A 10,551-nucleotide genomic window follows, 5' to 3' on the forward strand; every position below is an offset into this window, starting at 1 on the left:
GTCCTGCACCGCCTTCACAGGCTTCTCTGTGACTACTTATGTGGTACCAGTTTCTCATTTTCTCTAGCTCCACAAAGCTACAGTCCAGCTTCTGACCTTCTCTACACTTCTCTATCAACACTCTCAAAGCAAACATACTTTATTTATCTATCATTTTTTTCTCTGCTTGAAGCCATACTGCTACTCACTGATTGTCAACTCTCTTCTTAACCAAGCTTCCACAACTGTTCCCTAGCATTATGACATGGCTCATCAGCATTATCCCTCTGTAGTAAATACACCTCTGCATGTCACACACTTGTGTTTGAAAATCAGTACCAATACGCTTCTTTTCCACTTCATAGGCATCCACTCACTCTCCAAGATTGTGTTAAACACCTTTGTTTGTTGCTGCTCCATAGGTATATCTGCACCACCGCCTTTCCACTCTTAATTCTCCTCATAGCTACCTCCACCTTCTTCTTATTAATCATCGGCACTTTCTGACTTTATACATGTATATTTCTACTGAAGAAACAGACATTATGCACCCTAAAAGCACTTTGATAACTTTTCTCCAATATAATTTCATATACAGCATTTATCTTCTGTAAGTGTGTCCTCTTTTATTACATGATGTTTATTGTAAATATTTCCACCACTGGAAACAAGTTGTAGCAGTCTCTGTGTTCCTCTTTAGACCCAGACATAAAAGCTATTTGTTTATTTAACGAAGAAAGAAAAGACACGTGGAAACAGCTCTGTTGATGTCTTGCATCAAATTTCTAGAGTGTTCTAGATTTCCACAGTAGTGGCGACACCATGTGGTCTGCAGCTGTCAAAACGTGTATTGGACGGACATTGCGTAAGGAAACTATGGGGCCGAAAACGGAAGTGCTCGTCATAGATGTATCCGGCAAGAGTGTATGGAGGAACTCCTAGAAGTCTTGTTATACGAACAGATTGTAAAATACAGTCGGTTCCTTTATCCACGATCAAGATGGATCACCGCCTCTCAAACCACCAGTTTACAATATCGACTGTATATAAGATGCAGTCTATGGGTTAGGACCATGTGACATGTTCAGAGTCATCGTCCTGTCTTCAGCGGACACGTGTCTACAAAAATAAAAAGAGAGATTCATGTTTGGAAGTTAATTTGTTGGGTTATTGTTTTGTTCATGATAATGAATCAAAAACTCGCTCACATATCAAATATTACACGAATACACTTCGGACCAAAACGTTTTCTGACTCGTGCTCCCACAAAGCCGGATATACGCACAAGTGAGTCATCTTACTTCCGTGGGTAGCTCTTCGGACCTTTAATTTTCGTTCTGCCCAGCTGCTAGTCTCTACTAACACCCGGCGTTGGTTGTGCCCGATTTTTTTTTTCTTTTTTGGAGCTTTTTGTCCATCTGTAGGAGCTGAATACACACATTTTGATGGGGTTTCCCTTAGTTTGGTGCGTTATCAGCACAGAGCGGAAGTTCGCCTTTCGAGCTTTTTGGTTAGCTGACGTTAACGTTACTAAACGTTAGATTAGCTAACTTTGCTAACGCGTGCTATTGTAAGGCGATGAAGAAAAGTAGCATTAACTACTCCGTTTGCAAATGTCCCACTGTAGACTGTTACTGATACAGTCGTTTGTTACAGCTGTCTGGCTAAGTAAAGTTTGGAAACGCTTGAAAGCTAAACAGTCATTTCAGCACTACTGCTTGAGCCTTCAAACAGCAAGATTACATCGCCTACCAAAATCATGGATTTTGATAACATATTGAACATCGCCTCACAAAACCAGGGCCTCAACAGTGTACAGGTGAGTAGAAGGCTCTCACTGGCAAACTTAACATCTGTGGGTATTTGTGTGAAAAAACAAATCAGGGAGGGTCTGTTAATGTAGCCAACTTTCATTGTCGTCATACTGCATAGACGTGTACAAACGTGGTACATTTTATTGTAACATTAGATTATAATTTTTGCTGTATCACTATGGTGAGGACTGTAAATGTTAAACGAGAGTGTACACCTTCCCCATAAACAGCAACTTATATTCTGTGTGTTCTTCTCTTTGAGCAGAAGAGATACAGTTTACAAGCTGGACCCCCGAAAAAGGACCCAAAGTCAAAGGGTGTAAATCCTGCTGCTGTGCAGGCACTTCTGAAGAAGCAAGTCACTGAAAACAAAAAGAAAGGTATTAATGATTTAATAATTGCTAAGTTTCTAATGCAGAATATTGGGATTTATTAGTTATGCGCTGTACATATTGTATTAAGATTGTTCTTCATTCATTGTGTGTGTGTGTGTGTGTGTGTGTGTGTGTGTTTCCTAGAATTGGAAATGAAGAAACAGAAAGAAGAGCTATTAGCCAAGAGGGTTGAGTTAAAGTCAGACCGTAAAGCACGCGCCATGGCCTCCCGAACTAAGGACAACTTCAGAGGCTACAATGGCGTCCCAGTGGTAGAGGGTCCCAAAAAGAGGAGATCAAAACAAGATATGCAGGAAGATGACTTGAATGGGGGAAGTTTTAGGAATAATAAAATTGACCCAGAGGATGATGAGGATAACTACGAGTATGAACAGACAGATTCAGAGCCAGAGTACGAGCCTGAGCCACTGAGGCCTGGGAGAATAGCGGGTAATAGTGGCAGTAATAGTAGTAGCAGCAAAACGTCTTCTAAAAAAAACAGTGGGCCACCCAAGCCCCCTCCACCTTCCATGAACTTTGCTGACTTGCTCAAATTGGCAGAAAAGAAACAGTTTGAACCAGTTGATCTAAAACCCAAGGTAGTGAAAAAGGAAGAAAGGCTGCGCACAGCTGATGAGATAAAGGAACTGGAGATGGAGCGCAAGGCTAAGAAACAAGACAAAGACAAAAACTCAAAGGCAGACAGAGGAAGAGATGGGAAGTCTCAGTCTGTTTATAGTTCAAGTCAAAAAAACACTTTAGAGAGGGAACAGAAAAACAGCAGACCGCAAAAGATCTCCTTAGAAAAGCAAAGTGTGTCCAGTGGGTCAATGAAGAAGTCGCAACCAACAGCGATTAGTGATACAGGCCCATCTTTTTCCAAACCCTCTGGTAGTGACAGAGAAAGAGAGAGAACCAAGATGTCTTGCAGTGATAAAGACAAATCCAAGACAAGCTTGTCTAATTCATCAGGTGTCATAAACAGTAAAGTACCTTCAAAAGCCATGTCATCTCAGGTTTTAGCCAAACAAGGGGCCCCAAAGCCCTCGTCTAGCCACAAATCCAGCACCTTAAGTGACCTTAGCTTTAGAAGAGAAAGCTCGTCATTACTTCAAGGAAAAGTTTCAGGTATTCCTGGGAACAGGCCTTCTGGTACAGCAGGCACAGGCCAGAAGTCCAAACAGGTGAGTTCCCAACAGATTAAGCCTAGTCAGGGTAGCTCCTCAAAGCAGGGACCCACAAATGGAGGCCCTAAGTTTGTAAGGGGAGAACCACCACGGTCTGGAATGAATTCTGCAGCAAAATCAGGTGGAAATTCAGTGATGAGACCACCTTTGAGTGGCCCTCCTAAGGCAGGGAGCCAACCTCAGTCAAGAACTGGAGGGACATCTGGTAGTGTGCCAAAGGCCAAGCCTGGTGGTAGTGGCCTGCAAGGTCATCCTGGAAGTAATGTATCCCGACCTCAAGGAAGTGGACCAGGTCGGCCTGGCAGTGGAGGACTTGTACCAGGAAGGCCAACTAGCAGTAGTGGATTAGGACCTGGAAGACCAAAGTGCACTGTAGTGTCAGAGACCATCTCATCAAAGAATGTTGGTGGACCCAGGCCAGGTATGCCACCTCGACCGGGTATGCCACAGAGACCGGGTATGCCACAGAGACCGGGTATGCCACAGAGACCGGGTATGCCACAGAGACCGGGTATGCCACAGAGACCGGGTATGCCACAGAGACCTATGATGAACAGACCACCAGGTAACAATCAGAGTGAAAATAATGATATGAAATTAACAGTTAAGTGAGTCATGGGTTCAGTTACGGACACTTTTTAGTGTTTTAGTCACGAGGATATTTAGTAGTGTTACAAATAGCTTGACAAACATATTCCAGAAACACTAAGCGCCATACAAAGAACTTCTCTCTACATTTTTGATAACATTCAACATTTGATCTCTTATTGCAATGGTTACACGTAACAAAACAAGCAAAATGTATTTGTAGCTCAAATGTATAGGTCATATAAATGGTGATTATTTCATATTATAGTGTAATATACATAGAAAGATAACTTCCCATAACCTGCAAGCAACTCATTACAAAGGAAATTGTATTATACATTGTGCACACAGTAATAAACCCATCAGCTTAATATTGTGTTGACCGCTGCAAAACAGCTCTTACCCACTGGAGCATGATCAGGGGACATCTGGGGGGTGTTACATTGTGTCTGTGTCAGGACACTGACTGTGGATTGTTTGGATCGTGTGGATTGCAGGGTGGGGTCTGTGTGGAAAAGCGTCAATTCCAGCAATCCTATAAGTGGCGTAAGCTAGAATTATTATATTATATTATATTATATTATATTATATTATATTATATTATATTATATTATATTATATTATATTATGTTATATTATATTAATATTTAAAATTGCTAACATTTGCTAACAGCCTGAAAAAACAAAACAAAAAAACAACAACAACAACTATCTGCTACAGGGCAAAGGGTTTGTTTGCCCAACTGAATGAAGTGTCAGCAACACTCACAGCCTTTGTCCTCGTTATTGTGTCACAGAGCTGCGATCTTCCTCAGACAAAACATAATTTCAGTGTCTTCTCCCTACTATGTTTATATTGACGAGGGAAAAATTTGATATGCTGCATTTTGAAAGTAATTTCTATATTCATTATCCAGGACCAATGCTTCCACCTATCACATCTGCATACAAGAGGAAATATGAGGATGAGGAAGATGACTATGACTCAGAAATGGATGATTTTATTGATGATGGAGGTGAGGAGCAGGAGGAAATTTCTAAGCACATAAAGGAAATCTTTGGCTATGATCGAACCAGGTAAGGCTTTTCACTACATGGTCCGATGTAAGAAAAAATCAATTTCATTGAACTGAAAATCACATTTTGTATTTGTTTTCAACCTCTGCAGATACAGAGATGAGAGTGACTATGCACTAAAATTCATGGAGAGCAGCTGGAAAGATTTGCAGAAAGAAGAAGCTAGGAGGTAATAAGAACCTCAGTTTCTTTTTCTTTCTGTGTGCCATTTGTCCATAGTGGTCTGCTCCTTTAAAAAAAAAATAATGTTTTGTTCTGTATTTCTGTGATTTGCTACTTTAGCCTGAGAATGGCTGTGCAGGAGGATCTGGAGGAGGAAAGAAGGGAGGAAGAGGAGCTGAAAAAAAACTGCAAGAGGAAAAAAATGAACTGAGGCCTCATTGTCGTTGAGATGAATAAAATAAGATCATTTTCTTCATTTTGCTGAAAGATGCGACAAAGGGATACACAAAACCCAGTGACTGTCCACTTTGGGTGCTTTGTCATTGCTTCTCTCCCTGAGATTAGATAAAACCCAGCATCATCTCAAGAAAACTGGAGAGAAAGAATTTTATTAAAAGGAGGCCTGAAAAAGACAATATGCACAAATTAATCAGGCACTGGGATTAAAGTTCTCACATTCTCCTTTCTTATTTATTTTACCTGCTGATTGCAGGGATATACCTACAGTCCCATCTGTTTAAAAAAAACAAAAAAGATCGGCATCGACGACTACAATAATGGAAAAGTGTGATTGATTTCTTTCCTTTCTTTTCTTTCTTTCTCTCTTTTTTTTAAACGCTAACATGAAATGTTATATAAATGATGACATGCTATTTTTGAGGCGAAGTTGTTGCATATTTTTCCAGACTAACTTTTATTGTAAACTCAGTAAAATGCAGATGACATTACCATTTGATACTTTGTGTTTTTATCTTTGGAAGGATCTGACTGACAATAATGCATTAAGGCTTTTGTTTAGTTTTATGTCGGCATTTTCAGAGTATGACAATCTAAAAGAGCTTTGTTTGGACTGCAACTGTAATGCAGCAGGTAGTCAATGTTTTGCTTTGTGTTTCTGTGGAAGAGAGAAAAAATGATTTTCTTCCCTAAATTGTGTCGAGTATTTTTATTTTTTTAAGTTTAGTTTATTTAAAGAAACTGGCATGGTCAGTATGTAATGTTGTGCTCATCCAGTCTGGTTATGGCGTTACGTACCTTTTTGTACCTGCCAGTTTGCCGTAGTTGATGTCACAAGTGGGCGGGATCTGTCTCCCTGTGTCGCCTGACTACTCCTTAAAGTTTGCGGAAGTTTGTCTTTTAGAGTTTAAGTGGAAGCAAAGTCTCAGTCTGGTGGAAATAACAGGAAACGTGGATTATTTATTTTTTTCGGGGAGTCGTGCTTTAATAGATGGACCTCACGTCAGAGAAAATCCAGCGGATTCTTTCGAAGGTTAGTGATTTATGACGCGCTGCTTCAAAAGATCCTCTTAAGTTAAAACTCAAAACATAATTGCCGGGTAGTATAGAAGGCTAATATAGGTTAGCTGCTGTCTCCCTTTACTAACTAGCCGACCCAGCTCTGTTACTGAAGTCTGAGAGAAACCTCGATGGCAATGAGATGGGAAATAAGAACAGAATGGTAACTTATTTAAAATAGTAATGAGACAGGTAGGGCAATTAAAAAGTGCTAAACTGAGCTGGTTTCTACTCGTGTCTAACTTTGCGTACACTGCAGTATTATTGTGCTTCACTTACTGTTGTTTGTGCCAAAGAGCATTTCCATTGTAGGTGTGGAATACGGCAATACACAATGATCTGTTGGACCCTTCAAGAAAATGTCAATATAAAAGTGATTGTTTTTGTTGTCAGAATAAATGTACGATGACAGATGTTCATAAAGCCACAAATTAATAAATTAATGTAAATAAAAGATTACTGTAATGACCCAAATCTGTAGGGAACGAATGTGGTACAATATACCTCCCCTGTGTGTGTAATATATAACCCAAATATTAAATAGAGCGGGTTTACACTGATATTGGATTAAGTGATTTTTGTACATACACAGTTAAGTCTTCCTTCTCTGCCCCCTGATATTAGTACAAATTTCGTGATGTTGCTGTTGAGGAGTTGGAGAAAATCCATCGAATCTATCCTGGGATGAAACCTTCCACAGGCACATACAGTAAGTTCTTACATTAAACCCATTTACTGCTGACCTTCACATTTCTTTCTCACACACAAACACATTACACTTACACTATCTTTATTGATATTTCAGCATTTAGTGACAGCACCCAAAAAGACCTCCTGAAATTAACTGGCACCATCCCGGTCCAATATGAAGGTATGGCTGACCCAAACTCTTCTCACTGACCTCCCAGTTTTGACAGAGAGAGTTGTATAATTTAATAGGATATACTGCCATCACTAATTTGAACACGAGGTCATAATTTTGTACTGATCGAGGTGTCTCTGTCCAAAGGTCGCTCCTACAACTTCCCCATTCAGCTGTGGCTGTTGGATTCCTTCCCCTTCACTCCTCCCATATGCCACCTGAAACCCACTTCTAACATGGTCATCAGAGAGGGCAAGCACGTTGACGCCCGCGGACGTATCCACCTACCTGGCCTTCACAACTGGGATTATGTAAGATCTTGTACTGTCTGGTTGAAATTTAAAATTACAAGCAGAGAGGTGCTGAAATGTTGCTGTTTCGTTTCCTCTGTAACAGCCAAAGTCATCTGTGGTGGGTCTTCTGAATGAGATGGTTACCAAATTTCAGGAAGACCCTCCATTGTCCTCAAAGACCACACCAGACAACAAAGATCCCCATGAGCTCCTGGCGTTTGTCTCCAATTTCCGTATCAGTGATGGTGTGACTCCTAATATATAGTTTTATTATAATTGATGATCACTAATGAGACAAGTAGTTCATATTGATGGCTTTACTAAATTTCAGGTGGAATCGGCCATCATGATCAACCAATCAACAAAGTCTCAGTTATTGGGGGAGGAGATTTAGGAATGGCATCAGTGATGAGCATTTTATCCAAGGTAATCACCTGTTTTGTTTTGTTTTTTAAACTGTTATGTCATACAATAATTATTTCACCAGCTTTAGATCTTAGCAATTCATATTTTACTGTCTACAGTTTATATTGTTGTGTGATTTTCATCCAGTGTAAAGTGGATAAACTGGTTTTCATTGATGTTGCTGAGAGTTCCACCAAGGGTGGCAGTACAGATCTGGAGATTTTCAGTCTGCCAAAGGTTGAAGTATCCAGAGGTACGTCACACTGCACCATCAAATAACCTAGAGGTGCTTCTTTGCTGAGTCACCTGTGATGTCAGTTTGATTAGAAGGGAGAGGACTGTAGAGAGCATATTTGATGACTCATCAGGAAAGAGGGAAGAGAAAACATTTGAACAAGAATGGGAATACCACAGTCATTGTGAAATAACAATGCCTTAGCTTTGCGTTTTTCTGTTACAAGTTTTGCTGTGACAGGTCTGCAGGAATTAGTTACCATTGTCTCTGCTGTGCTAGACATCTCAGCCTCTGCAGGCTCCAGGGTGGTCGTGGTGACTGCAAACGCATGGAGCAGTGAACAGTCGTATGTAACCGTGGTTCAGACCAACGTTGACTTGTATAGAGGAATAATTCCCAATCTGGCACGTCTCAGCCCTAGCGCCGTGATGCTAATTGCGTCACAACCAGGTCGGTAACAACAGCAGACACGCCTTCTACTGACTGCTCGGGTCATTATATAACTAACGCACGGTCACTCACTCTCTCTCTCCAGTGGACATCATGACCCACGTTGCCTGGAGGCAGAGTGGCTTGCCTCCAACACATGTGATTGGAGCAGGGTGTAACCTGGACTCGGAGCGACTCAGTCATGTCATGGATATCAACCTGAACACACACAAACCAGCCTGGGTCATAGGAGAACTTTCAGATAACAAAAGTGAGTCAGGAAGAAATGACTATTTACATATTTGTTTTTGTTTTTTTCCTTCTGGGAATTCCTGACCTCTACGCTGACTGTTTTTCCATTTGCAGAAATGTCTTAACCCATTCATTCACCTCTCACTTGTTTTTTTTTTTATCCCCAACCATTTCAACCATAAGCAGTAATGCTGCACTACCGGTTAAACTTGTACTTTCTTTCTATTCTAAGGACTTGGAAAAAACCACCAGTCATCCAAATGATTACGCTTCTGTTTTTGTGTCACAGTTCCTGTGATGAGTAACTCTGGGTTGAACTCCAATGCATCACCTGAGATTGCCCAAGGATCCAGCTCTACCAAACCACTGTTAGACAGGTACTTGAATGAATGAATTATTAAGTAATTTTTTGATAATTTAAGTAAATATTTTTCTTTTTAAAAAAATGTTTAATATTTTAATTATTTTGTGCCTGCAGAGCCTTTGAGATCATGAAAAATCGAGGCCAGCGGTCATGGTCGGTGGGTCTTTCTATCGCCGACATTACAAATAGTGTCCTGACAGATAAGAAGGTGGTGCACTCTGTCTCCACACTTGCTCAGGTAAGTGGCTTGTTATTAAAACAACTAATTCGAATGATGTGAGTGTATGAGAGAGAGTATGAGTGTGATTGATGCTTTCAGGACAATTATAGGAAATGTCATCGATTATCTTGTTCTAAAAACAAGCCTTTTGTGTTTACTTTAGGGTTGGGGTGGCATAGCTGTAGAGGTGTTCCTCAGTCTGCCGTGCATTATGGGAGTAAACGGTTCCACACGCCTAGCTGGAGTGTCACTGGGACAACAAGAAGACTCCAAACTAAGGAACAGCGTTACCTCCCTTTCCAGCCTCATGGCTCAACTTAGGATATGAAGGATTCGAGCGGTGTGGGAGTAGCTGTGCTACTTACTACCCCATCCTCAGTGGGTGGACTGTGTCTGTGCTGTCTGGGTTGCATGCGGTTTCCCCTTGCACTAAAGTTTTAGGTTACAGACGTTACTTCTATTTTGAATTTATATAAACCTAATCACAGCATTTGTTCATCCATTCTCCTCACAGTGTATAGCAAATCAATACTGTCAATGTACAGACTGCATTTTGTGTTTCAAGTAACCCTGTCTATGACAAGCTGTTCATTTGGTCTGGGTATAAATGACAATTTGTCACAACCTGATACATGAATGTACAGAAACTTTCTGCAAAATCATGTTGTCTTTAACAACAAAAGTTGAAGACAACAGTGCACTTTTACCTAAAATGTATGTTTAACCCACTCCAATAGGAGAAAAATGAGGGTGCCTGCAGATAAAATGTGAAGTACGAATATTATACGTACTGCAGGATGCTGGCATTGAATCAGTGGATTATGTTGGAATGTTTTTAGTCTTCTTTCCTATTTAATATTAGGGAGCTTGTAAAAGTGTACATTTAAATCTCTTGTGAGATCTCATTTACTTTGTAAGAAAAAACAACAACTTTAAACACCTTAATTTTGAGGTATATACACTATATGATACTGTGGGTGTGCAATAAATATCTGAAAGCAGTTGTGGATTGTC

At 40.4% G+C, this 10,551-nt stretch overlaps 2 protein-coding genes across 2 annotated transcripts; both read left to right on the forward strand.

The window, feature by feature from the left end:
- The first annotated feature begins 1,303 nt into the window (after nt 1-1,303).
- On the forward strand, nt 1,304-6,112 carry spty2d1 (SPT2 chromatin protein domain containing 1). Its single transcript, XM_003440484.4, has 6 exons — nt 1,304-1,798; nt 2,059-2,173; nt 2,312-3,919; nt 4,860-5,019; nt 5,111-5,188; nt 5,302-6,112. Exons 1-6 carry the CDS (start codon nt 1,739-1,741, stop codon nt 5,390-5,392), a joined length of 2,112 nt encoding a protein of 703 aa, XP_003440532.2. The 5' UTR covers nt 1,304-1,738; the 3' UTR covers nt 5,393-6,112.
- Nucleotides 6,113-6,249: 137 nt separating this feature from the next.
- uevld (UEV and lactate/malate dehyrogenase domains) lies at nt 6,250-10,538 on the forward strand. The gene is made up of 12 exons (XM_003440365.5): nt 6,250-6,451; nt 7,102-7,186; nt 7,283-7,348; nt 7,487-7,650; nt 7,736-7,877; nt 7,964-8,058; nt 8,185-8,290; nt 8,552-8,722; nt 8,808-8,972; nt 9,243-9,330; nt 9,432-9,555; nt 9,701-10,538. Exons 1-12 carry the CDS (start codon nt 6,410-6,412, stop codon nt 9,863-9,865), a joined length of 1,413 nt encoding a protein of 470 aa, XP_003440413.1. The 5' UTR covers nt 6,250-6,409; the 3' UTR covers nt 9,866-10,538.
- Nucleotides 10,539-10,551: the final 13 nt, after the last annotated feature.

Source organism: Oreochromis niloticus, linkage group LG7 (assembly GCF_001858045.2).
Source record: "Oreochromis niloticus isolate F11D_XX linkage group LG7, O_niloticus_UMD_NMBU, whole genome shotgun sequence".
NCBI lineage: Eukaryota > Metazoa > Chordata > Actinopteri > Cichliformes > Cichlidae > Oreochromis > Oreochromis niloticus.

Bases quoted from the DNA above. Each gene is read 5' to 3' on its own strand.
- uevld (XM_003440365.5), top strand. From the start codon at position 6,410: ATGGACCTCACGTCAGAGAAAATCCAGCGGATTCTTTCGAAG. The intron at 7,187-7,282 runs GTAAGTTCTTAC...TTGATATTTCAG, and splicing joins ACCTTCCACAGGCACATACA to CATTTAGTGACAGCACCCAA. The intron at 8,291-8,551 runs GTACGTCACACT...CTGCTGTGCTAG, and splicing joins AAAGGTTGAAGTATCCAGAG to ACATCTCAGCCTCTGCAGGC.
- spty2d1 (XM_003440484.4), top strand. From the start codon at position 1,739: ATGGATTTTGATAACATATTGAACATCGCCTCACAAAACCAGGGCCTC. The intron at 2,174-2,311 runs GTATTAATGATT...TGTGTTTCCTAG, and splicing joins CACTGAAAACAAAAAGAAAG to AATTGGAAATGAAGAAACAG. The intron at 5,020-5,110 runs GTAAGGCTTTTC...CAACCTCTGCAG, and splicing joins TTTGGCTATGATCGAACCAG to ATACAGAGATGAGAGTGACT.